Source organism: Agelaius phoeniceus, chromosome 24, assembly GCF_051311805.1.
Source record: "Agelaius phoeniceus isolate bAgePho1 chromosome 24, bAgePho1.hap1, whole genome shotgun sequence".
Taxonomy (NCBI): domain Eukaryota; kingdom Metazoa; phylum Chordata; class Aves; order Passeriformes; family Icteridae; genus Agelaius; species Agelaius phoeniceus.
In genome coordinates, this window is record NC_135288.1 from 6,187,085 (window position 1) to 6,214,261 (window position 27,177).

Below are 27,177 nucleotides of genomic sequence, written 5' to 3' on the forward strand. Positions count from 1 at the left end.
GAATTCTGTGAATTTAGGGGAATTTTGGGAATTCCCAGGAACCAGGGAGGTGCTGGAGTCACCATCCCTGGATGTGGCACTGGGTGCCAGGGTTTAGCTGAGGTGTTGGGGCTGGGTTGGACTTGATGATCTTTAAGGTCTCTTCCAGCCTGGTCACTCTGTGAATTCTGTGAAAGAAACCTTTGGCTGTGGCTGTACATGAGCTTCTGCCATGTACCACACAACGAGGCTGATGCTGCAATAAAAGCTCAAGGAACGCAGCCCAGCAGTGCCATCCCCTTTGTGGAAAGGGGAACCTAACACCAACACACACACACACAGGCTCTTAGTGATTTCCAGCTGCTCTGTGAATGAATCCCAGCTGTGCAGCTGGCTGGGGCAGGGCAGCACATACTCATCATCTGGGGTGAGCTGCACGGGCTCGCTGGTGAACTGCGTGTCGAAGTTGTCCAAGCCGTAATCGTCCGTGATCTGCGGCTGGAACGGGGGCGTCGTCTGCTTCTTCTCCAGCTTTACCCAGATGTGGGGAAAAGGACAGAATTACAGTGGGTAAGAGTTCCAGCATGCCTCAGGAAATTCTAATCCAACTGCTGTAAATGCTATTGGAAGGGAACATCAAAATACCAAGTGGTATGGCCTACAAGCCAGGCCACGCACAGCAATATAGTTACTGCTCTGCATTTTAAAATAAAAAGCCACGAATAATTCAGCCCTTTAAGTTTTCTCTAAATTGGTAGATTAGATTCAGGACTGATAAATTCCCACAGTGCTGCAATACAGCAGTTAGCACAATATATTTACTTTTGTTCCAGAGAAATCGACCTACTTTCCTTCCTCATTTGTGTGCAATCTGTCACATAAACTAATTCACAGTAGCACAGACACCAACATTCTGATTCTGACATTTATACTCAGGTAAAAAGTATCTAGGCTGCAGACCTCCATAATCTACCTCAGGACAGGGAACTGGTGACAGTAAGTATCAGTGACCACTGATCAATATGATCACTTGTATTACCAACATCAGATAAAATCCTGATTTTAAGGTCAGAATCTCTCATGATGCTTGGTACAGAGCAAACAAAACAGGGAATAAATCCCAGAAAAATCTTGGATTTTGGGTTTCTCACAAGAGCACAGGAAGTACAGATGGAGATAGGAGGGAATTGTGGAACTGTCCCAGGGTGGGGCATTAATACATCAAGAGCCCATGGATGATCAGGTCTGGGAAAGCACCATGAAATCAAACTGATGAGGAAGAAACAATCAGCTCCTCCCAAACAAGAATGGCAACGTGAAGGAATCAGCAAAAGGAATATTTAAAAACTGAAGCAGGGTGGCAGGACTGTCCCTGTGAGCTGGTACCACACACTCACCTCCAGGCATTATTGCACCAGGGGTTAAACATCAGACTCCCTCCTTTGTTATACTCAGTACAGCATAAATGCTCTCTTAAATCAGCCAGAGAGAGAACCTGCAGCCTTTAACTTGAGAAAATGAATGAAAAAGCAGCTCTAGAAAGCTCCTCACTGCAAACAGGAGCTGTGGCTTTGTAGCTCTTACTCCAGCATGTCATGGTTAAACACCATGAAACAGGCCCTGAGATAAGAACAGGCTGAATATCCCCAAACAATCCAGAACAGACCTGCCCTGGATGCTGCTGAGCCATCCTGCAGCAGAGTCAGCAGCCTCAGGTGCTCTGGGCTGTGCCACACACTTGGGATGACCAACACCAGCAAAAATGTTCTGGGCTGGCTGCTCTCTTGCCCTGTATTTATTTTTCCATTTAGCTCAAGCTCCACACAGAACAAGTTTTATAGACTCCTTTCCTTCTGTTACAACTTGAAAAGATTTGGAAAAGCTTTTAAATCCAAATGTTTTCTTTGAAATGCAGGTGGTGAATAAGAGATTCTAGTAACTAAAAAAGCTTTCCAAGTATTTTCTCATTTTTTCCTGAGTACATTTGCCAAAACTTATTAGAAATTTAACTTCAAATTTCTCTGATGTTGATCCTCCTGAGCAGAACTGTCCTAATCATATCACAAAACAGATCACCTAAATCTTCCCTTTTTTTAAAAAATAGGGATTTAATATTAAAGCTTTCAGCCATAGAAATATGTTAGAAAATGTAAAAATTCAATCAGCATAAGAAATACCAATTTTGATTAAGAGTTTTTTTGACAAATAAACAAAATAGAGCTCCACAGCTCCAGGTGAGCTGCACTGGGGCACCACAAGATAGCAAAAAAAAAAGACTAAAAAACAAAAAAACCCCACCAAAACCCAACAACAAACCAAAAGAAATCCCACTAAGGTTGAAGGGAGAACTCCAAGCAAGGGATGTCTGACAAAATTAAGGACAGCCCTCGTTACTGGGAGGATTTTGTAAACATCAGGTGTTTTAAAGCACCAATTCCTTCTGCACTGAGCTCTCTGAAGAATGTTACAATGAAATTCAGAGCAGCAGCTTCAAAGGGAGAATGCAACTGTGCAGCTTTCTCTCATCTGAGCTCTTTCATGTTAGTGCTGCCTCTTCCCACACTTCCTGCAGCCTTCCCAGACTATGGAAATACTACAGACACACTTTGCAATTGTTAACTACCTATTAAAAATGTAATGCTGCCAGGGAGGTGCTCCAGACTCTACAGCTTTAATGCTCAAATGTCAATAAATGGTATTATGGCATTTCTGGGATGGTTTCTGCACTGGAGACAGAAGGTAACACAATTACCAAGTAGCAGAAGATTTAAAAACCAGTGTCAATAACTGTTATAATGGCATTTCTGGGATGGTTCTGCACTGAAGACAGAAGGTAACACAATTACCAAGCAGCAGAAGATTTAAAAACCCAATTCTGATACAATATTTGCTTGCAAACCCACTGAAATGCAAGTCATCTTCTTCACCATGAGCCACAAACCTCCCTCACCTCAGCAGTACTAAAGAAAATCTGCAAACTGTATCCAGAGTTCCTTTATAAACAACCCCACTGCTCTCCTGCCACAGCCCTAACAAAGGAACTGATCCTGCTCCTCCTCCTCAGGTCACTGAACCCTGCCACCCACCCCAATAATCCTGCTTGTTTTGGGAGTCACAGAATTGGTAAATTCAGCTGGGTTTTGGTGTACTAGGACAACTACTTTGACTATGATGATTTCTAGAATGATTTCTAATGATTTCTAGAATTCATTTTGCCTGTTTGCAGCAGGGTTGTTTATATGCACACAACTAAGAAATGAATGAATGGCTCCTTTGGAACAGCCAGAAACAAGCAGGGATTTTTACCAGATGCCAGCCTATGCACACAACAAATAAATGAATGAATGATTCCTTTGGAACAGCCAGAAACACAAGCAGGGATTTTTACCAGGTCCCAGTCTATGCTGCGGAAAAACGTGTGAGACTTGATATCAGCAAATCCTGTCTGGGGCTGGCAGCCAAGCCTTTCTTTGGGATCCTGTGGAAAACACAGACACTGGAATTACACACTGCAAGCCACTTGCAGCCCACGTTTGCCAAAAGCCCACAGAGATGACTCCAGCATTGCCATGACTGTGCAAACTCTGCTGGGATAAGCACACTGTGGCTAGCAAAGAATGCTTGATTATTTATTTCAAATAAAATTTGAAACTTAATTTTTAAATGATCTTCTACAACTTCTTCAAATAATTCATGTCCTTCTTTTTTCCATTCATGATAATGGCTCTTCAGATTTCAATCAGCTTAATTAAATAAGTATTACAGAGAAGAGTTTATAAACAAAGCTGCAGTTCTTTTTTAAAAGCCTGCACCTAGTTGAACATCAAGCCTATGCTGTGGAATTCCCTCAGTAATTTTGAGACTGAATGGGGTTTTTAACAGAGTATTCCAAGGTTTATAATTTTCTTAATAGTAAGCAGATTAACTTCTTAACTGTATCACTTTCAACAGGAAGCTCTGACTTCCAGCTTTCAGATGCTAAAAATAAGAGAATGTTACTTACCTTGTTTAAAAATCCTTTTAACACATGGGAAGCCTTGACAGAAAGAAACCTTGGAATCCGGATTGGCTTCTCCAGAATAACTGTGACAGGTTTAAAAACAGCAATATTGGGTTTTGGCTTGTGACATTGACCATGAATTCAATACAAACATTTATTATTTCGGTATGCTATCAGTTAGAAAATGCAGTTAGAAAATGTATTATTTTGGTATGCTATCAGTTAGAAAATGGAAGATAAAGTAATTTTTTAAATCATGCAAACAAAGTTTTTTTAAATCATGCAAAAATCATACAGGAATTCAGGCATAAATCAGCATAAGTGTTGACCAAGAAGTACCAATTTTGATGAAGAGTTTTTTCTACAAATAAACAAAATACAAATCCAACAGTTGTCTTTTTCCCCCTCTCTCAAAAAACTGCAAAGCAGAACAGAGGCATTGTTCTATTGGCATTGCAGGATTTCCTCAGGGACATGTTACCTTCATTACCTTTTGCTATCACTTGTTGTGTGAATAAAAGTTTCATTCCTCAGTACAGGGCAAAGTGTGATTGTAAACAGAATTTTAAACAGAAATGGATTTGATATCAGGCCCTTCAAGCAGAACATGTCAGATTCTGTTCCAGGAGTGCAGGAACTGCTTTAGAGAAGCTTGGCCCGTTATGGAGCTGGGAGCACCGTGGGGTAACAGTGGGAAAGGAACCCCCAGCTCTGCCACCAACCTGCCCATTTGGGATGCAGCCACCCAAAAGCACCCCCAAAGCCAGGGCTGTACCTTGGAAGAGGTAATCTTCAGTGTTCATGTCGGGATTGTCAGTGATGATGTCGAACGGGGACCTCCCCGCCATCATCTCGAACATCAGCACCCCCAGCGCCCACCAGTCCACGCTGAAGCCTGCAGGGCACACAGGGATGGCTCAGCCAGCACTCCTGGAATGTCATCGTCCCTCACACAGGTCAAACCTGGCTTAGCACTGTGTGCTGGCTTAGGGCAAAGGGGGGGAGAACCCCCAAAGGGGTTTGTGGTGCTGGTCACAGGGGGCCCAGGATGAGGGAAGAGATGAGGATCTGACTCCATGGTTCAGAAGGCTGATTTATTATTTTATCATATATATATTCTACTAAAACTATACTAAAAGAATAGAAGAAAGGATTTCATCAGAAGGCTTGAAAAGAATAGAAAAGAATGCTAATAAAATCTTGTGACTCTCAGAGAGTCCGAGCCAGCTGGGCTGTGATTGGCCCTTAATTAGAAACATCCACATGAGCCCAATCCCAGCTGCACCTGTGGCATCCCACAGCAGCAGATAACCATTGGTTACATTTTGTTCCTGAGGCCTCTCAGCTTCTCAGAAGAAAAAATTCTATCAAAAAGATTTTCCATAAAAGATGTCTGGGACAGGGGTTCCTCTAGAAACAGATTTAAGTGGCCCCTCCCTCAACCAGTTCAGGAAAATATTTCCTTGGAGAAAAGTGGAAAAGTGATTTCTGGGCTAAACAGCAAATGGGCATCATAAATGCCCATTCAACTTATTCCAGGCTAAACAGACAATTGGGGATTATGAACACCCTAAAGTCACCCCAGGAGATACTGAACCCCTGCCATGATTTACACATCCCTGGGTGAGTCTGAGCTTTCTCAGCTGGGATGACAAATGTAGGGGAACATTCTGCAGGCAGCAAAGCTGCAGTTTAAATCTTTTCCTATAGTATCATTTAATAAATATTTTTCAGGCCAAGTATGATTTAAAAGAAGCTGAAATGAGTGATAGGAAGAGAAAAAAATCCCTTTATTTCAGGAAAAAATTTAAACTGTACAACAAGCACTCAACTTTTATTATATATTAACACAGAAATGTGCAAGTCAAAAAATTAATTGAACCAAAAGAATTAATTTGACCCAAGCTAGAGCTGTATTTATTGTAACTATAGGTTGTGTAGTTAGGCCTTACCATATTCTTCTCCTCTGAGGATCTCTGGTGCAATGTAATTTGGTGTCCCACAGAAAGTGCTTGTAGTGTCACCTGGGCCCAAACCTTCCTAGAGGCAGAAATCATTTCAGAAATTAAAACCTGACCTCCTTTTCTGGGTATTTCCTTTAATTACACTTAAAACCCCAAGTTACTCAGGGAGTTTAAAGAGCTTCCTTTCACAAAATAAATACTCATAGTGCTCAAAATGGCCTAGGACTCCACAGCTCCTCCTCAGCAAAGCTGATTAAAACTGAGTCACAACATGTAGGTAATAATATTTTGCTTACAGATAAATTTTTAAAAAATCAGTTAAACAATTTGGAAGTGCTTTTCAAATAGATATTCAGGAAAGAAAACAACTTCTATAACAATTCAGTTCCAAATGTGGTTCTATTCAACAGTTAAGTTTTTTCAGAATAAAATTCCAATTCCACAACCAAATCCTGGGGTCAGTAACACCAGTGTTAATATGAAAATGAATTTTCTTAGTGTTCTCTAAGAGTGACAGAAGAAAGGTCAGGAAAATCCTACCTTGCACATGCCATAATCTGTTAATTTGATATGACCCTCTGCATCCAAGAGAACATTGTCCAGTTTTAAATCTCTGTAGATGATGCCTCTTTCATGTAGGAAGTTTAGAGCAATACAAATTTCAGCAGCATAAAACCTGAAATTAAAAAGGAGAAAGTTCATATTAGCATTAAGATAGTAAAAAAGCTGGTGCAATTTAAATATCTATTCTTAAAACATCATTTTACAGCCAACTTTTATGTATCAGCAGCATGAAAAACTCAAGGTACATTTATTGATAAGGACACTGACTTCTTATAAGACTATTCCTTATATAAAAGTGGTATTTTCATTCTACTAATTAAAAAATATTTATTCTTTATTCCACAGATTCTTTTCTGAAAATTCCACATAGCAAGCCAAAATACGAAGCAATAAGGAGGAGTAAATTGGAATAACTGCTATACTGCTGAACTGCTGGCTCTCTAAAAATACTCAGGTTCTTCAAAACAACAAAATTTACATTTTTTCCCAGGCAGGACACCCCAGACTGGAGAATCCAAGCGCATGAGGCAGCAGAGCAGAAGCAGAGAGTGCCTGGGGCAGGACGTACCTGGCGTGCTCCTCGGGCAGTTTCCTCTGGCGCTGCATGTGGAACATGAGGTCCCCCCCGTTCACGTACTCGATCACCAGGAACAGCCTGCAACCACAGAGCACAGCTCATGCATTCCAGGCACTCTCCAGAAATGCTGCTTTTGTTCTGAGCCATTTCCACTTCCACTCTTGATTCTGACTGCTAGATTTCTTATGGATGCTCTTTAAGACTATTTTCTTATAAAGCTATTTAAGAGGGGGAAAAAGAGCACTTCTTTGATGTATATTATGTAGGAACACTCCCTTTATTTAGGGAAAAGCTGCTTTTATTCTTCCCATCCGAGCTATTTTCACTTCCACTCTTGATTCAGACTTCCAGATTTCTTATAGATACAAAGCTATTTAAGAAGGGAAAAAAGAGCACTTATTTGATGTATATTATATAGGAACACTCCCTTTATTTAAATGCTGCCACCTTTACCTGTATATGTAAATTAATTATCATTAATAATTACGTTAATATACAATTATATGGATTAAACAAGTGTGGCACTGTACACAACACAGGCACCAGATGGAAGCTCTGGGCTCATTTGCTCCTCTGGAAAATCAATGTTTGAAGCAGGCTGCTCCAAAGCAGGGCCAGAGATCCAGGTGGAACTGGGCAGATAGAAGGATTCTGTTCCAGTCTGCAGGAAAGCTTCTGGCCTTGGGAAAATATGATCCAGGCAGTGCTGCCAAGGTCAGAGAGAGCTCAGGATGGAGCAGAGCTGCTGGGGCAGGCTGGGCTGGCCCAGAATTTCCTTGTACATTCTCATTTTCCATGAGCTGAAAGCTCATTTCCACACATGCACACACTGGAAAACATTCCTTTTGGAGAACACATGCTCCAGCCTCTCAGATCACTCTAGCTGGTGATTTGAGTGTTCTTTAGAAAAGGATTCTTCATTTGAAACACTGAAAAAGTGTTAAAACTTAAACCAGGAAAATCTACTGGACAAAATCCAGCTGGCAGGGCTCTGAGTGGCCTCCCCACAAGAAGATAAATGCTAAACTGAAATTAAATAAGCAGCAAACAAAACACATAACAATGCCTTGAGTATTTCATTCCAGCACTCCTGGTGTGCTTTGCTTCCAGCTTCCCCATCCTATTTAGAAGTCCCCCATGTTTTATCACCATTCAAACTTGAAATTGCAAGTTCCTTGCCAAGTCATGTTCAGGAGGGTCAGCAGTGGCAGGCCTTGCTGGGATTACAAGGATTTACTGAAACACCACCAGGTTTGCAGGATGGAGGTTTCAGCTGTTGGAAAACACTTCTCTGGCAATTCTGGCAAGTCCAGGGCATAGATTTTATGACAATAATGGAATAGCATCACCAGTATCTGAAACAATGCAGCTACAAAGCAGCTACACACAGCATCAATCAGCCTCACATTTAGCTACACATTTCTGTTAAAAACTTATTTAAAACTATATTCAACAGCAAGAACATTTTTTGCAGCTTTCCCCCCATCAGTACCCTTGTCACAATCTGTTCTATTACAACTCATTTTCTTTGGGCCACTTAACACAATCTGATGGTGATGAATTTATTCACTTGGAATCAGTTTTGTGCTTTTCCTGCTTGATGTAAATGAGGTCATAATTATGATTTTATAACATTACAGCTATAATCAAATTGTGAATTCATGACATTATGGTTATATCCATGGCAAATGGCTGAAGTTACCAACAAAAAATTAGAGTTTCACTGCAAGAAGCAGCTGGGCTGGAAAAGCAGGAATACTCATAGAGACAGAGCAGGAATACAGAAAGCTTTGATTATGTTCAGCTTGGGGTTTTTTTCCTATTTCTGCTCCTCAGCTCTGTCAGTGTAGCTGCCAAAGAGGAATGCACAGGATCCTGCTGCTGGCTCAGCTTTTTCCTGGGTTTCAGTAGTTACAAGAAATCTTCTCAATCCCTCACCCTGCCTGACCACTTGAATTTTTACATCAGGTGCCCAATTCTACTTTGTGTTTGGTGAGAAAGCATTGGGGAATGTTGGTTTAACTGAAGAGCCTTCCCCAACAGTTTCTCAGTTGTTTATTTATTTCTCTAAATGTTTCTTTATTTTGTTTTGGTCAAATCCTCACTCAGTGACCTCTGGAGCTCATTCTTTATTTCTTTCTCCCTGCTTCCAAGCACTCCTTGGTCCATGTACCTTCAGAACACTGATCAGCTCCTTTAGCCCCTTCACCTCTGCTTTCCCTGCTGGAGATTTCCTCTGCTCCATCAGGGAGGTGAAATTTTGGGGACTGAAGAGAAGGTGCAGTGCATGGCTCTGTATTTTAAAACTTGGCAATACACATTGCAAAAAACAGGGGATTATTCCTAAGGATAAATGGATAATCCATGAAAACTTTAAAACTTTGCACTCTACACTGCAAGTGAGTTGGATAAATGACAATTTTCTGATTATGACATATATGCCATTATAAAAGTGTAACAGCAAGCAGGTGCCTGTGAAAACAAAAAATATCCCAAACCTCATCCCAGTTCCCCAGGAACATACTCAGGCATGGACATGACATTTTTTGTTTTCTTCATATTCCAATTGCAAAATAAGCAGCAAATAATCCAGTTTGGATTGTGCACACAGGGACAAAGCATTAGCATTTCTGAGTTAAGGGTTTCTCAAAATCACACACTGCTCTGCTATGTTCTAGAGGCTTCTAAGCCTCCTAGGTACCAACAGCACTGTGCAGGCAGGGGTTTGTACTATTATTAAAAGGTTTGTACTGGGCAGCCCAGCTCTCAGCTCTTCAGGAACTGCTGAGAACTGATCTGGCCTGCCCAGCAGCAGCTGCTGTCAAGTGTTGGGAAGCTCTGTGCTCCCCATTTCACAGGGCTGTGCTCAGGAGGCAGGACAGCTCCTCCTCTTCCTCATCCCCTCTCCCTTCAGCTCTGACCCACAACACCACTCTGAGCTACCCCCTAGAAGTGACTTTGCTGCAGCACTGAATCCCTGACAAAGCTGATATTTCCTTCCAAAAACTCCTGGCTGAGTGCTGGCAGTGGTTACATTTGCTTCAGGGGAAGCAGTTTAGCTGGCAGTGGTTACATTTGCTTTAGGGGAAGCAGTTTAGCACAATGACCAAGATTCTCAAGAGAAAAAGAAAAGAAAAAAGGAATTTCAGATCTTTCTTACCGACTTGCTGTTTGAAAGCACGAGTGCAAACCAACCAGGAATGGGTTACTGGATGCCTGCTCAAACACGTGTTTCTCTGTCTGTACCCAGTCAATATCCTGAAACAGAGGGATTGGACAGTCACAAATCCTGCTGGGTGACCACTGTGGGTATTCCCAGAAAAACACCTGGGAACGTCCCAGTGCTGCCTTACACACACTGGCATTGTTACCTTGTCCTTCAGAAAGGCAAGGATCCCTTAGAATCTGGAGGAAATTACAAAACATTGCAATGCAGTTGTACATTCAGAAGTTGTTTAACCATTTAAGGAAGGTCTGCACAAAATCTAAGCCATTGTTAATAAAGCACATCTGCAATATTTGATAAACTGCTCACAGTGCTGCATGGAATAAATTCAGTTCTGAGATAAATGATCCCAAAGCTGCTGAAGCAGCTCATGCCAGTAACACAAATAATGTGAATCTCCAGTGTTTAAAAGGTTCAAGTGAACTGAACTTCATCTCCTCATCTGAAATTCAAATTTAATTCAATGAAACTACCAAAACCTGCCCAGTTGGTCCAGCCAAAATCATTAAAAGCATCCCAGATATCTTTAATCCTTCAACAGGAAGAAGTTCTGAATACCCAGTGCAAAACCACATCATAAAACCAGGTTGCATGATACTGGCACAGTGCTGCAAAACTCAGAGCAGTGATAACACAGCATTTGAGCTTTATTTCATAAAACCACACACAATTTAAACATCCCAGACAGCTGGGTTTAGCAGCAGACATTCACCCTGCATGCAATGCACTGATCACCCTGCAAACACTCAGGACACTGCCAATACACCAGAATTGCAATTGTTCTCAAAATTCTCCTTTGCCCACAGATACTCCCAGCTTCCCAGCCAATCTGGAGACAAATACAAAACTGAAATGAGATTTTCCTGTCAGGGATGGGTGCTGACACTGAAGTCTCAGAGGAAACCAAGAACTGTCACCATGAAATTAAATAAAGCTGTGAGGTTTTGTGTGTGGACCCTTGTCAAGACACATCACCTTGGAGGGGTAAACCTGAGTCCAGACCAAAATCCAGAGCCAAAAATCCAATTCTGAATAAAGCACCAAAATGTCCACTTCTCCTCGGTTTAACTAAATGAGTTTCTCTTTAAGAGTCTTTAAATTAACTCTTCATTAGTGCACTTGGCATTAGGATTGTGCCAGTGCTTTATAACAAAACTAAGCTTAGCAAACCTGAACAGAAGCCCAGATATTTGATTTCCCTCCATCTCCCTTCTCTCCACCAGCAGCCATACCCTGAAAGCACCAGCTAATTTAAACATGCTGGTACTTGCTGTGTAATTGATTTTCTTTCTTTGTGGAACACTTCAAAGGTGAAATTTCCATTACTTGCAATATCTCATGCACTCACAGAATTCACTGAATTTCCTATCAATTCCCAGAATTTCATTATGCAGCCTATCTTAGAGAAAAGAAAAACCAATTAGCTCTATCTTCTATGTAATTATGAGAGCCACAATTCCAGCAAGTCTTTTCTCATCTACCTCTGCTTCTCAAACAGCTGCACAACTCATTAAACAGGACTTGGCTTTGGCTGCCACCTTCTTGGAAAAACACATGTTAAAAAGGAAACCTGTAAATAAACCATACAACATCTTGCTTCACAAAAAGGAAACATCAAATAAATAAGAGGCAAAGGATTTTAGGAGAACTAAGCCCAGCCTCTGGAATAATGACAGAGATGACAGAGCAACTGACTGAAACTACCAACATAAAGAGCACTTAAAATAGGGGTTTGATGCTTTTTGCACAAACAGCCTACTTCCAAAAAAGTGTGTGAGGGGAAAAAGATAAAAAAAAAAAACCAAAGCCTTTCCCTTTTTAATTTTCCCCCTAAACTCATGCATTTGAGATTTTGTATTAAAAAAAAAAATCTAAAGGATTTTGAAAATAATGGAGAAATGCAGCAGATTTCTGTGGCAGACAAAAACCACAGGGACCTCAAATGGCAGTAGGATAATTTCTGAACTCATGGAAGAAATATTTCAGAATACTGAGTCACTTGCACATAAGCTCTGCCAGCATGAGTGTAAGAACAAAGTTTCAGCTCCTTTACTGACACACAGACAATGCTTTTGCCTTGGAAAACACATTTAAAAACACATTTCTTTCAAAATTAAATGCACAAAATCCACCCCATTTATCTCATCACTTATAGATTAGCACATCCAGGTTGGACTGTTTAATACAGGATTTCTACCAGGACTATTAGTAATTGTTGGTTGTTATTAAAATAAGGGACATTTCTGTCAGATTGGTGCTTCAAAAGTCAGAAAAACTTCTCTGCCAGAGAGGTCTGAAACATGAGCTTCTTGTTCAGCTGCATGGTTTTTGTTAAAGCATAGTAAGTTTTTATAGCATGTAAAAGAATGCAATTAGCACAGATTTTACCTCATCATCATGGACCAGCTCTTTTTTCACCACTTTCATAGCATAGATCTGATCATTCTTTTTCAACCGAACCAGAAGAACTTTGGCGTAACTTCCACGGCCAATAACTCGGATTAAATCAAAGTCCTGGAGTCCAAGCCCCTGAGAAATCTTAATTCCATCCATTCCATCAATGACTGGTTTGAGATCCTGTATAAAAAGAAACAGATGCTAGAAACTGAAGACATCTCCATAGCAAGTAACTATTGGAGCTGAGAGATCTTTGAGCACTGGACAGAATTTGCTGACTCTGCTTGGCACTGGCACCCAGGGCTGGATGCTGATTGGAACACATTTGTTTAGAAATGTTGGGTTTGCTCTTACTAAAAGTTACTGGTTTTTCCAAGGCAGTTGTTCATCCAACTAATCATTTTCATATTCCCTGCTAGAAAGCAGAAGGCAGTGCCTTGAGAAATGAGGTTTAACCAAATTCCTGAGCCTCAGGCCATGCACATTGTATCCTTTGTACAAAGTGAGGAGCATTATTCATATTCTGACAGATGCAGCACAAATTAATGAAGGCTATCTAAAAATAAGATTAATAAGGAAACACTAACTGGCTAATGAATATATCTGTCTGTGTTCAGCTCACTATAATTTTAATGAAAATTAAGATTTCTAACAGGTTCCTGGGAACACACAGAAGCAATTCTCAGTTTCTCAAGTCTGAGAATTTGCAGGAAATATTCCACTATGAAGAATGTTATTTTTAAATTCATTATTTAAGAAAGAGAATTTTTATCACCTTGGCTATTTGCTGGAATGAGATGTGAAAACATGGGACTGAAGATGGAGCAGCTGAACTGGATGAATGCAGCAGGTACTTGGACTTTCAGGTTTTACCAATCTACCCAAGGCTTTGACACACTTCTGTGGCCTATTTTTATCTGACCTCACACTACTGTACTTGCAGACAGATCAGCATTCTGCAGAACTGTGGAAAGTGTTTATATAAAGAATCTTGATCTAGGATTGACTGCTATTAGAAGAGATTGCTCTAAGCTCAAAGATTCTAGACAAAGCTCCCAGAACACCAACTCCTTTCTGTAGGATACCTTAAATCATTTCAGAGCAGCTCAAAGGCAAGGTGGGACAATCAGAGCAGTGTCATGCAGGACAGCTGAGCAAACAGCACCTCCCAAATTTCAACACAAACCTGAGCACTGACCACAGCCTAAGTGAGCAATTAAAATTCTCTGATGTGCTTTTAATTTCTACCCTTCCATTTCTGAATTTGAGATAAAAATCTGCAGCTACATGACTGAAAATAAGGCAGTCAGTCAGCCAGGAGAGGAGCTACTCAAGTGTGAAAGGAATGGGAGTGACAAGCATTGATTGTAGTGGAGGCAAAGGAAAAAGTGCAGCCTTGCTCGGAGGGGAACAGCAGAACAACCCCAGTGCTGGGCAGAGTGCATCCCATTTATTTTAAACATGCCAGAAGCATTCTTAAAAGAAATGTCTTTAAGCCCTTTAGAATTGAAGCATATTCAGATTTTTCAGACTGCTCTAAAGGAATAACATTGTTGATGTGCAGAGATGGAGTCAGAGCCTCTACAAAAGACCTGAAAGAAGAGTTGAAGTGTAGGTTATTCTACTTGTGTTTCCACAGGAGCTGAGTAGAAATGTTTGGGTATTATTTATATGAACCCTCTCAGAGAGCTGGGTGGTTAATGGGTCACCAGACTGAACCAAGTTCCACAGGAACAGCCTGAGGGTGACAAAGGGTGAGCATCCATTAGGGACAGCAGACAAGGCAATGGCAAAGCCACCGTTTGTTGTAAGGGCCATAAAAGTCAAACCCTCTGCTAAATCACTGTTATTCCAACAAATGGAAGTGAGAAAACAAAAATGCTAAAAGGTATCTTGGATCATGAATGGAATGACAACAGCTTAACACAGAAGAAATCTGAAAAAAATCCAATAAAAATGCTTTAAAAAAAATCATCAATGTTCAGAAAAAAAACAAAACCCAGACTTTTGAAAAGGGCAGCAGAAAGCCCAGAACAAATAATCAGCTATTTTATAAAACATTGAATGATTAGGTTGGACCTGATGATCTCAAAGGTCTTTTCCAACCTAGTTCATTCTGTGATTTGGAGTACATAAATGCAAATTGCAAAAATATTTTAAGAACATACCTCAGAGTCATCTTTAATGGTGTCATGTTTTCGGTTCGAAGGAATGTAGGGAACTGGAAAAGAAATCAAAGTTATAAAAGTTATAAAAACCTTTACTGAAGTAGTTTTAAAAATCAATAAACTGAAAGATATTTAGTAGCTCATGGCCAGGTTGCTTTAAACATCACTGGACCATATTGATAATTTTATTGACCAGGTTGCTTTAAACATTGCTGGACCATATTTTGACCAGGTTGCTTTAAACATTACTGGACCATATTGACCAGCTGACCATATTTTTCCACTTTGTAAACAGGAATAGGAAAAAATGAGGGCAAGAGGGGTTCTAAAGTAAGAAAGCACTCACTTCCATCAGTGTCCTCTGAAGGGAGATCAGCCTCATCGTTTTTGTCATCTAAGCGAGGTTCCTGGGAAGGCATGACCGAATCCTGCCAAACACAGGCACACAAACAAACCCCTGGGCATGCAGCCCTGGGACTGCCCTGCCTCAAACTCCAGGAGATCCTGCCCTCTCCCACCAGGAAAACTGGATTTTGGAGTCATCATGTCCTAATATTAACATTTTGTAATGCATGGTAAAGCCAGCCTACCAAAACCTCAATGCTGCATTAGCCATTCCCTGCAGCTGCAGCTGGTGCCTTCTAAAAATAAGAGTGGGGGATTTTACAGCAAAGTTCAACATTTTATTCTACTCAAAGACCTCTGAGTGTTTCACATGGAACTACAACCAAGTAAACACTTCAGCATGATGTTACACCATTTAGAGCATTGGCATATTCCTTTCCTGCTTAATAAAAACATGAATTGCTGCTCATTATGCATAAATTAGTGAAGACCACAGTAAAAGATATTTTATATTGCATTTGGACGCTGGGCTCATCCCCAAGACAAGCAGGACTATTCCAGGAAGTACAGCAGCATGAAGAAAGTAATTGGCAAAGAATTGGTAATGTCAAGGCAAGTCACATTCAATACCAGCAAAGAAAATTACTGGTTTAAGTCACAAATATGACACAACCACCAGTGAAATACTGGGGATGAATACAAGAAAGGGCTAAATTTGAGATACACAGATGTTTCAATATTTTGATGTTTAAAGCCCAGGAAAGACACCAGCACTGAGAACAGTACTGGAGAAACTGAGGTGGCAGGAACAGGAAAGCAATAAACTCTTCTGAAAAGAGAAGTGCAGAAATTATATATAGAAATATATTAGCACATCCAGGCTGGAATGTTTGATACATGATTTCTACCAAGACTATTAGTCCTATAGTAGAAATATATCATATACAGAAATGAAGAACTAAGGCACTATATATATTATATATAGTAGTACCTATATAATATATATTATATATAGTGCCTTAGTTCTTAAAGCCTTCCCACAGGCTACAAGGAATAACTTCTGAACTTGTCAGTGTCTAATGGAGAGGTCAAATCCAAGCTTGAGCACGCTCAAGTCACATCACAAGCTTTCTTTCTCACTTTGTCTGCTCACAATCCAAAGGCTTGTCCTCCACAGAAACTGCAACCCAAACACTCCCAGGTGTTACAAACCCACAGCCAGGCCCACATTTCAGTATTCAGGACGCATCTACCAAGAGCAGCAGAGGCCAGAGAGGCACCCTGAGCCCTGGCCAGAGCACACACTCACCATATGCCTTTTGCAGGTCAGTGGGACAAGGATGTGACAGCGTTTATGGACCAGCAGCTTGCAGTTGATGCACTTGTAGCCTTGCCTTGCGATGCCCCATATCCTTTCACTGCACTGGCCACAGTACGCTCTCTGCAAGGCACAACGCTCACCATCAGTGCAGGCAATCCCTGCTGCCAGGAGTCCAGCCCAGCCACCTACCAGATGTTCAGGAATAATTTTAGAATGTCCAGAATTATAATAATAGCTGAAGGTTACACTTCACACCCAGAATTCAGCGAAATGTGGTTCTTTTTACATAAATAACTTGAGCATATGGAACACATTACAGTGTGACATTAGCAAATCATTTGTTAGAGAATAAGTCTATTTAGAATCTCAGGTTTTGACAGAGATCACCCAAACAAAACTGCTACAAGTTTGTACTACACAATTATGGATAAGAAGCACCCAAGCTGATTGTGCTGGAGAACACAGGCACAAAATGTTAAGCAGACAATGTATAAAAAGTGTTCTACATCTACACCTATACATTTTAACAGTGGTAGAAACTTTGCATAATTAAACCCATTAATCATGCCTGATATCAAGCTTCTGTGTTGCACTGAGCATCAAAAACCTGTGGTGTTTTTACAAATGTAAGAAAAGAGCACGTGAGTTAAACCAAAATGAGGGCAAATGAAGAAGCCAGACATCCTGGTGCTGACTTTAGCAGGAGAGGTTTTTAAATCATTGTTCCAGTGTATGTTGCTATGGTCACTTTATCCACTCTACCCAAAGCACCAAACAACAATCTGAGATCCTTGCACACCAAGGAGTCACCCAGACCCAGTATCAGTATAAAATTATTGTTGTATTTTGGCAGCTGTAGAAAACAAGACTTAATTCCATCCCCCTCATCTGTGCAGCCAGTCCTCCTCCATCAGGAGAAACTCAAACTGCACTGCCCAGAGGAAAGAAAAACAACCCCAAAACTGCCTGATGAGAGGAAGCCTGGGACATCTATTGCCACCTCTTCCAAAATTCCTGGCCCACCAGACTTCCTTCAGTATCCTTTTATAGGTTTTGCAGCAGTAGTAGTAAGACTAAATAAAACCTGTCAAGCCCTGGAAGTAGGGGCAGGTCCCAAATTCCACCAGGAATTCAGGTAACCCTTTCATACCTCTCACATGCAGTCAAAGCCATATCAGAGAATTGACCTTTATGTTATGTTCAACAAGATTAAAACACAAATTTTTGCATGAGTTCATTTATCTGAATGATCTGAAAAACTTGCAAAAGGTTACTTTGAAACAGGAAAAAATCCTTAAGGCAATATTCCAGCCTTAAAAATTCCATCAACATTGAAATTTGGTATTGAATTCAGTAATGCAGACATGACCATAATTTCTCATAAATTTATCAATTTTAATGTCACATTTTACAGGTTATGTCAATCTGCTTACTAACTTCAGCTGGATGTGATTTGTGTTCTGGCTCTGTATAATGTCACTTGCATGCAGGTATAAAAGCAGTCTTGTTTAGGACTGTGACATCCTAATGAGGTATCAAAATCTCTGTGTAGAGTCACTATTTACCTCATTGAAAATAAAACATCACTATCTATAACATTATGGATTATTAATGTGACACTATGAATTCATAGTGTTTCAAAGGAAATATGTTGTTATTATGTAGCAAATAAACATTAAAAATATACTTTCATACTAAAAATTGTTTTATTCCTGTAATACATTAATACAAATCCATGTGATAATTCATATATGATATTTTTAACATATTTAGTGATAAAATGCTGAGTTTTAAGGGGCTTCTTCTTTCAGAGCATTTTTGGGGTGGGAAATTTTAGAAAAAAACTCTTACTTCAATTATTAGAAAAAATGTCCCTGCTGAATGAAAGAGTTACCTGTTCTGAGTGCACTGAGTTTTGTGTGGAATTCCCCCAAGTACATTTATATATATGCTGCAATGCTTAGGCGTAATGGGATAAGTGAAGGAGGTGTCTCAGCCTTAAAGCCACATTCACTTGCTTATGTGGATTAAATCAGGCTCTCCAAATGCAGCTGTATTTTAGCTCAATAAAAAATCTTTTTCAAATTCTTGGATTGTGTAGTACCCCAGATACTAAACAGTTAAAGCTCACAGCAGCAGCTGTAACTTTTATGGATGGCAAAGGGTTCTGAAAGTAAAAGATTTTGCTAACAAGCAACCAAAATCACAGAAGTGGAGAGAGGAGAAGCTGCTCCAAGGATGTATCAGCTTAAACAGTCACAAACACGGCATTTTAGACTTTAAAAAGAAATAATTTCCACCAATCCTGTATTAACTCAAATTCAAATACTGCCAAGTTTTGCCTGCTTGTTCCGACTCGAATAACACCGCAGAGCCCGAAATGTCACATCAACGAGCATCCTGCTTTTCCTTTCTTTCCAACACTCCAACACAGAAACAGCCCAGACTGAGGCAAACAATGAGCACAGAACATGAGCAAAGCCCAACGTTTCATGCAACAGTACTCACTCTGTTAAAACGTTTGGCCTGAAACAAATGCCCATTGACTCGGTACAGCTTCCTCCATCTTCGGGCTCCCCGGCGGTAGATGGATTCTAGGGAAGAAAGCAGAAAGGTGTAAAGCAGCAGCATGGCAGCCCAGCAGCACCACACACAGCAGGGGAAGCAAGTTGTGACTCAGAACAATCTTGCTTCCCTAAACATCAACGCACAGCCACAATCCCTGGGGATTTGGATTTTTTAAGGCGGCCGTGAGTGACGGCTGGGGCAGGATGTGCTTTCACCGCTGCCTCTCCCTTCCCTCCAGCCCTGGCTGTCTCCCTCACATGACCATAATCCCGTTACAGCTCCGTGCTCTGCCTCAGGTGAGAGGGACAGAGCTGTTAAAGGAGCAGCTCCTCGGGGAAATGGCGCTGCTGCTCTGCCCTGGCAGCTTCCATGGCCAGGCACAGAGGATGGCTGGTACTGACAGTGTGAGTGTTTGCTACTGACAGCACCTCACACATGCAGCATTCAACATGCTCCAAGTCTGCAGGCTTACAGCATTTGACTTCATTTTTACCTTGACAGAAAAGATTTCTTTTGTTCAGGCAGGTCAAGTGCAGGTCTATGATTATTTTTAATATATTCCAAATGATTTGTTACATTTCATCTGTTTAAGCCAAACCCAGCACCTACTGCAAGTTACTTTTGTTGTGGCTGTTTAAGTGCAGATGAGCAGCTTCTATGTGAATGGCTCATTAGAGAGTTTGATATTTAATATGAAGTGTTGTGCCAAGGGTCCCTTTTAGAGCTGCTCAAAGCTGCAGGGGTGACACAGCCAAGCCCTGCACAGCACCAGGGTCAGCAGCTGCCCACAGCTGGTGCAGGTGGGTTCTGTGAGGTACAGACTAAATCAGTCTGACAGACTTGATTCAGAATTGATACTTTGTCAGAATGAAGCAGACTGTACATTTATAATCCTCAGGAATTAATGCAAAAGCATCTTAGATTTTCATCTTTAATGTTACTTTCAAGTTTCAAACATTCACACTTCATCAAAGATGAAGACTCTTTTTAAATAGAAAAACACAGATATTTTCTGTGTCAAATGATAATGCAAGTAGTAAAAAGTTTCTTTGTCAAGAAATTATTTTAACATTATATTGAGCAAGCCAAAACTCACAGGCTACTGACAGCAATGTGTGAACACTGGCTGCAATTCTGGGTCTGATTTTAGATCCTCTATTTTTGTCCTTCCAAAGGAAGCACTGAAGTTTCTGTGATTCCACATATCTACAGTGCCAAATCCCCAAACATTCATACCTACTCTATTTGCATGTGCAAATGTTTACTGTGCAAGCATTTGAAACAGATACTGCACTATTAAACTAATTGTTAACAATTTGGAGAAAGAAAACCAAGGAGCTCTCAAAGCAGCTTAAAGACTGCACACCCAAAGTGGCAAAGAGACAGCCACTGGAACAGAGATGGACACTGGGTATGGCCATTTAGCTCAACTCTTCAAACCTGCCAAATATCAACTTTAAAGCAAACTTTTCTCAAGTGCAAAGAAAATTAAAATGACAACCTAGCAAAACGACTCCAAGGTTTTTAACTAAAATATGCTCAAACACAAACACCAATGGAAAACCCTTCCACCATTTCTAGGGTGACTTTTTACCAAGAGGAAAAATCTCCACGAGGATTTTTTTTCCAAAAGAGTTCATTAATTCATTAGACAAAGCACCATATGGAGGCAATGTAATACATCTGTGATCTGAACATTAGCTTATCACTGACATGAGGAATATTAAGTGAATGATAAGTTAACGAGCAGCTTGTGCTGATGAAGTCTGTAAATAGAGGAGCAAGTCACCTCCCTAATTAATGATAAATATTAAATCAAAGGCAGGGGTTTATATCATCTGCTTGTGAGGCAACAGTCTAACAAAAACTGAGCTTAATATAGACCAGCTTTAAAAAGTGGGAACCCCTACAAGTGATCCCCAGGACTGCCATGGTTCAGTGCAGGGGCTGAGGGAAATCAATCCCTATTTCCCATTCCCTGACTCCAAAAGGGCCAAGGTAAAAAATGAGAAACCAGCAACCCTGCAAGACACACCTTCACAGCAGCCATTCTATTATTACTACACATTGGGATTAAGTTGCTATGACAGAACCAAACCCTCTTGCTCACTGAGGATCCAAAACTGGGACAAGTGGCTGAAGCACCACAGGGCTGTGCTGCCAGAGACCTCAGCCCCTGGAAAACGGAGCAGGCAGGAACCTCATGGAAGGGACATCCTTCCCAGAAACTGCCCCAAGGATAATGCCAGGCTGGAAAAAGCAGTTTAGGTTTGCAAGATCATTGTTATTTTGAAGCATTATCAGCTACAAGTCCCAGCTAGAGCTCTACCAGATCAAAGCAGCCACCTTGAACAAGAATCAGATTCATAAAATGGCAGTAAGTGCATACCTTGAGTTAAGAAACAATTTATTGTCAGTGTTGTGTGAACAAAGCTCTCATCTGACTTTGCATCTCATCCCTTCACAATGCAAAATGAACCCAAACAACATTTTCAGGGATGTGTTTCTAGAACACTTCAGAATAAAACAAGGAATGGATTCTGTGCTTCCTGGGAAGCAAGAATAAAACCAAGTTCTTACAGGATTGATCCCAGCTCCCTAGAAGGAGGAATGCCAGCACAAAAGTCTGACTATTTAATTACTGAGCTTATTGAAAAGGGCTATTTTTTAATTTATTTCACAGCACACATCAGTTAACTCATTAAGGAGTTCTAGTTGGCTGCTTGCAGTCTGATGGAGATACACTCCTAATTAAACAAAGTAATATCTTCTGATGATTAATATTAAACACAAGACATTACCTAACAAAAAAAATTCTTTCAAGCCCTCATTTTGTATCTGAAAACGTTTAGATAAAAAAATTAAGTATATTTTAAGCTCTTAGCAGGGATAACAATTTTTAAATGGGGAACACAAATACATATTTTAAATAGAATGAAGGTGCAGAACTTTATGTACTTCCAAGACTGGAAAATTCAAAGAAAAAAAACACAGGCTTTTTCAAAGTAAGAGTACAAGGGAAATAAAAGTACTCAAAATAAAATTAACCAGCTGCCTCTACCTAAAAAGCAGTGGGGAACAACTGACAGCTGCTGCTGTGCAATTCTTCCCTCTGTTGTCAAACTGTGCAACTACAGCACTAACAGTGAGGCACAGGAAACCCTGCAAATAGATTTGATATTGGCTTTGCAGTGACATTTCCTAGGACTGGGTTTGGGCTTCTTTCCTCATCTTTTAAAAAATACTGTAGGAAAAACTTCTAAAGAAAAACATGAAGGCACAAAATTTAACTGTGGATATAAATTGACAAGCAACGTCTATTGCTCAGTGTTAATTCCCAATTAATTTATGCACAGAAGATACTCCCCAATACCACCATAACGAGGTCTGCAGAACTCCACAGAAAGGATGAGAGCTTGGTGCTGAAAAATGAAACTTGGAAAAGAAGGGGAAATAGGAGGAGGCACAACTCCTTTCCAAATGCCAACACAGTTGGTTTCCACCAATGAAGGGCACTAAGATGGCCACAAAAATGACTCCCCCTTCATTTGGGCTCCAAATGCACTTCCAAAGCTGGCTTTTATGTGATCCAGCCCTAATGAAACCTGCTCCTATCCTGAGCACAGAGGTAATTTGCTATTGCTGCAAATCACTTCTCAGAGATTAATACAACTTGTTTACAGGCCAATTACCCAGCCTGCCAGCTGGACACTACCAGAATGGCCAGTTTTTGTTTTGTTCTTTTAATGTTGTGCTGAGCACACAAGTGAGCATTCTTTCAAAACCAACTCATGAATTACAAGGGGGAAATTGATACTGGCATTTCAGATAGACTGGACTTGATAAAGAAATTACATCTAAAAGTAGAACACATTTTTTGGGAGACTAAATTCCAAAGTACACTTTGATAGTAGGTTGCTTGACATCTGTTATTTAATTTCCTACAAATAGGTACATTGAAACAATTTACATGCTTCAGAAAGCAATTTTAAAACATACATTGGATGTTAAGTGGCCCTTCTTTTTATTATGAATAAGCTGCTGCATACAATTGAAGTTGGAAAATGAAAAGAGTATCCTTAACAATATCGAGGTATTAAATGCTTTGACCCCTTGCAGTTATTGCAAAATATTAAATGGCCAGAAGATAGCTTTTAAAATTTTAATTTAAGGCTGATTAGCACTTGGGAAATCATCTCCCCATCCTTTTCTTTCCAACAGACACTAAAATTAACTCCAAAGCCTGTGAAGAAAAAGCACAATTAAGACAGCAACAATGACCAAGGAAGTTCAGTATCAGGGGAGAACCAACAAGGGAACAAATGCCCCACAGAGCAGCAGCACTTCCTGCATCACAGCTGGGTGAACATTCCCTCCCCAGGGCCTTGGAAGGGGCAGCTGAGTCCCCCTGCACTGCACCCACCCCAGAGCTGCCTCATGCCTGAGCTCCTGGGTGCTCACCTTCAAATCCTCTGCCAGAATGGCTCCGTGGCACTGCAAGGTGACAAAGTGACACCTCCAAGGACAATGCCACAAACACAGCAGTGCTAACGGCTCCTCTGGAGCCAGCCTCTGACTCACAAGGCTGATTTCATGTGCAATTTATCAGATGTACTTGAAAATAACAAAATACACCAGGTGGTACTCAGGAAATGGTCACAAAGTCCAGTCAGTGACCGTGTCCTGGCTCTGAGCATCTCTGGGCACACCAGTGACCACAAGCTGCTGATGTCCCTCCCTGCTCTCCTCCTGTGCTGACACCTGGGCTGTTTGCAGGGCTGGCCCAGACACAGCAGAAACTGCTGCTGGATTTGCTGCTCTGATTTGAAAGAATGTTATGAGAAGGACCAGAACACAACTGGTGGTGAGCCCATGCTTCTGAAGGTGATGAATATTTTTGTTTAGGAAAGAAGAAAGGGTTCATATTTTCCCTGCTCTAGCTGGGCCCTCTAAGCCATTTTCAATTCACAGCCTTTTGTGATGTGCAGTTGGCTCCTCTGGTTACAAAGTCAGTGGTCACATGAACTCCAAAACCAAACTTGCATTGCATGGTTAATAAAAGTCCAAAGGCTTCTTTTGATGATTGCATCATTAATTCTCCCAAAATAAAAATCACTTTCATTAAAAGATTTACTACAGTGAAAAGAGAATTTAATGTTCTATTAGCATCATTTAGGAGCTGCATTAAAATGTTTGTTCAAGCTGAAAGAGTACTGAGCCAGTACTTATTTAAAATATTTCATTCTTTAATTTAGCTAACTTAGGACTGAAGTACAGCAAAATGAAGTTCTGAACATTTAAGCAATCTGTAGCATCTGCATCAACTTTCAGGCCACTGTTTCATCCTTAAACAAACCTCTGTGTCTTAGTACACCCACAAAACAATACTTTCTATAATAAATAAAAGCCTGATAACAGAAAGTCTCTGTCTTTTATTCACCCTGGGGTCACTGAAGAAAGCAACCAAAACAGTGAGGAGCAACCCAATGGAGTTTGCTGCAGGACTTTGGTTCTGCTGTATCTCATCAGCAGCCTGCATGATTTAAGACCTGCTGGGAGCTTTACCCTAGACCTGACAGCTCAGAGAAATTTCCAAGGAAATGTTCATCCTTTGAGCACATGCAGTTCATACCTGTGGGTAACAGAAAGGGAGGAGAAGTTCAGTTCTTGTGACTGAGTGAGACAGCACTCAGAAGGAACTGAATCCACATTGTTCAAGTGTCATCACTTAAAACTTGTTCAGATCTAGTTTTCACCAGGTCTTTTTTATCTTAAAAAGCAAATTATGATATGTCTATTGAAAAGGTCAAAGGAAAAATAAAAAGCTAGCTAGTGACAAATCCCTGAGAAAATATTAGAGAAGATTTTGCTTGAAGAGTGCCACTTCCCTGGCTTCTTGTCCTTTAGAAAATGGTTAACTGATTTATCTTATCCTATGCCAAACATGATTTTTAAATCATTTTAGCATATTTGATCAATTGTCTTTATCTAAGTTGAAGTCCTAGTCTCATCTCCATGCACTGAAACATTCCACAGGCCGGGACCTGTCCCATCCACCCATTTCCCCCTCATTGCAGAGTTACCAGGACAATTCTACTTGCACTGCAAAGTGCTACTGCACATGAAGCTGATCACCACAGAACCACCCAAAGTTTCCAGAACATGTGCTTGGAATGAAATTGAAATTAAAGTTCAGTAACTTTGTATCAGAGTTGACAAAGTGAAGAACAGGGAGTCTTGTGCCACTCACAGGGCACCTGCACTGCCTTACTGAAGAGCACTAGAAAAGAATCTAAATTATTGGAAGAAGCATAGAATAGCACAAGCAGCAGTAGTAATTTACTGTAAAAATAAAGGCCATGCTAAAATCCTGGAGTACTGCCTTGAAATAGCTTCTGGTTTCCTTTAAAACACATCCCCAGCTACCAATTCAAGGACAAGCCCCAGGAGATGCAGGAGAAACAGCAAAGGAACTCGAGTTACAAATGAGGCACTTTCTGGTCAGTATTGAGCAGCTCAGTTTTGCCTTTTTCCCCTCCCATGGCAGGCAGCTCGCTCCCCGTGTGGCTCCACAATGAACTGCACACTCTGCTCACCCTCTCTGCCAGTGCTCAGGGCTCCCCAGCCTCTCCTGGAGCCCTCACCCTGGCACCAAGGCTCAGTTTTGCTGCTTTTTGCTCTATTCACCCCCACACCTGTACCTCTGCAGGCCCTCAGAGCTCCAGCTGCTATCAGAGCCCCCCAAGGTTTGCTCCTGGTGCTCCCCACTCCAAATGAGCAGCACAATCTCCCACACAATCTGGTTTCTCACAGTAACTCCAAAATGCAGGAGATCAATGCTGAAAAGCCACATACCTGCCCTGCAGGCCTCTGCTGCCAATTCTGTGGCTCAGTTCAACATAAAAAAAATCAGAACTTGCATAGAGAAACTCATTTCCAAAAGTGTTACAGAGCACCCAAGTATAATAATTACCATGAACCTTGGCTGTATAAATGAGGAGTTTCATATTAAACAGCTCTTCCAAGCTACTGAAACACACAGGCCTAACTGGGGTTTAGCAGGCCCACAAATATTCACTAATTCTAGCAAAATCAAAAAGCTTCACCACCTCCTTGCCCATTTTGTTACCCAAGTGCCTGAACATCAAGAGTGGATTTACCAATTTATAAGATATGAGACATAACCCAGGGAGAGGAACCAGACATTACATCAAAGAGAAGCTTTCTGAAAGCAGGTGACATCCTTTCTGCATTTAATATACTACAGCCTGAGTAACAGCTAGGAGAGGGGAAGTGCCATAAAGGAAAAAGAACACAGATTATTTGCTATGACACCTTAAAAACCAGCCCATGCAGTCCTTAGTCCATTGTAGTTTTAGTCTGTAGTTTATAAATTGTAACACAAACATCTGCTAAGACACCCAGCACCTTTAATTAAGAACAGATCTCAAATCCCACAATCAGACTTGTGCTTTATCATTTTATGCCTGAATTATAAAAAGCAAGGTCCAGCCCTTTATTCTTCATTGGATGTTTCATAGCTAAGAAAACTGTTAGGATTATTTAGAATTAGAAATCATGAAATTATTATAAGCAAACCAGACCTTGAACTACAATTCTGTTCTCAGTAACTTATGCTGCCTCACAATCTGTCTCTTTTTCAAATATGTCACATATAACATAAACGTGGTGCACTTAAGACAGAGGAAGAAATTTCAGGTATTCTTGAGAAACTATGACACAGCTATTTTTAAATCCTAAGCAAAAATATCTTACATTAAAATAGTACAGTCCCTCCCTCCCCCCCAGTTCAATTAGTAAAATCCAGGAGAGGGTTACTAGCAGTTTCAAAATTGCCTAATTATCCAGTGCAATCCAATCTGCATCTTCAGAACAGTCTCTATGGTGGCAATAGTTCTTTTCTTCATTGGGGGATTAAATTGGTTCACGTGCTCTGAATAACCTAATCACTGCTGCCAATACAGTAACAAATGAAGGGAAAAACCTGCCTTATGAGCTAGAAAAATATTTACAGGCCACACTACTCCAGCAAGAAGCCTTTTAAAGC

The 27,177-nt window shown here is 40.7% G+C and overlaps 1 protein-coding gene across 3 annotated transcripts in view; it reads right to left on the bottom strand.

Annotated features, from left to right (window-relative positions):
- Positions 1-27,177, bottom strand: part of PRKCZ (protein kinase C zeta) — a 42,362-nt gene that overhangs the window by 3,118 nt on the left and 12,067 nt on the right. For all 3 annotated transcript variants that reach the window (XM_054647914.2, XM_077190106.1, XM_054647912.2), the window contains 13 exons: positions 19,050-19,135; positions 16,530-16,661; positions 15,222-15,303; positions 14,876-14,928; positions 12,699-12,887; positions 10,245-10,342; positions 7,076-7,162; positions 6,484-6,619; positions 5,932-6,019; positions 4,755-4,874; positions 3,983-4,062; positions 3,368-3,457; positions 395-510 (listed from right to left, as the gene is read on the bottom strand). In XM_054647914.2, coding sequence (XP_054503889.1) covers positions 395-510; positions 3,368-3,457; positions 3,983-4,062; positions 4,755-4,874; positions 5,932-6,019; positions 6,484-6,619; positions 7,076-7,162; positions 10,245-10,342; positions 12,699-12,887; positions 14,876-14,928; positions 15,222-15,303; positions 16,530-16,661; positions 19,050-19,135 — 1,357 coding nt within the window. The remainder of the gene's footprint in view (positions 1-394; positions 511-3,367; positions 3,458-3,982; positions 4,063-4,754; positions 4,875-5,931; positions 6,020-6,483; positions 6,620-7,075; positions 7,163-10,244; positions 10,343-12,698; positions 12,888-14,875; positions 14,929-15,221; positions 15,304-16,529; positions 16,662-19,049; positions 19,136-27,177) is intronic.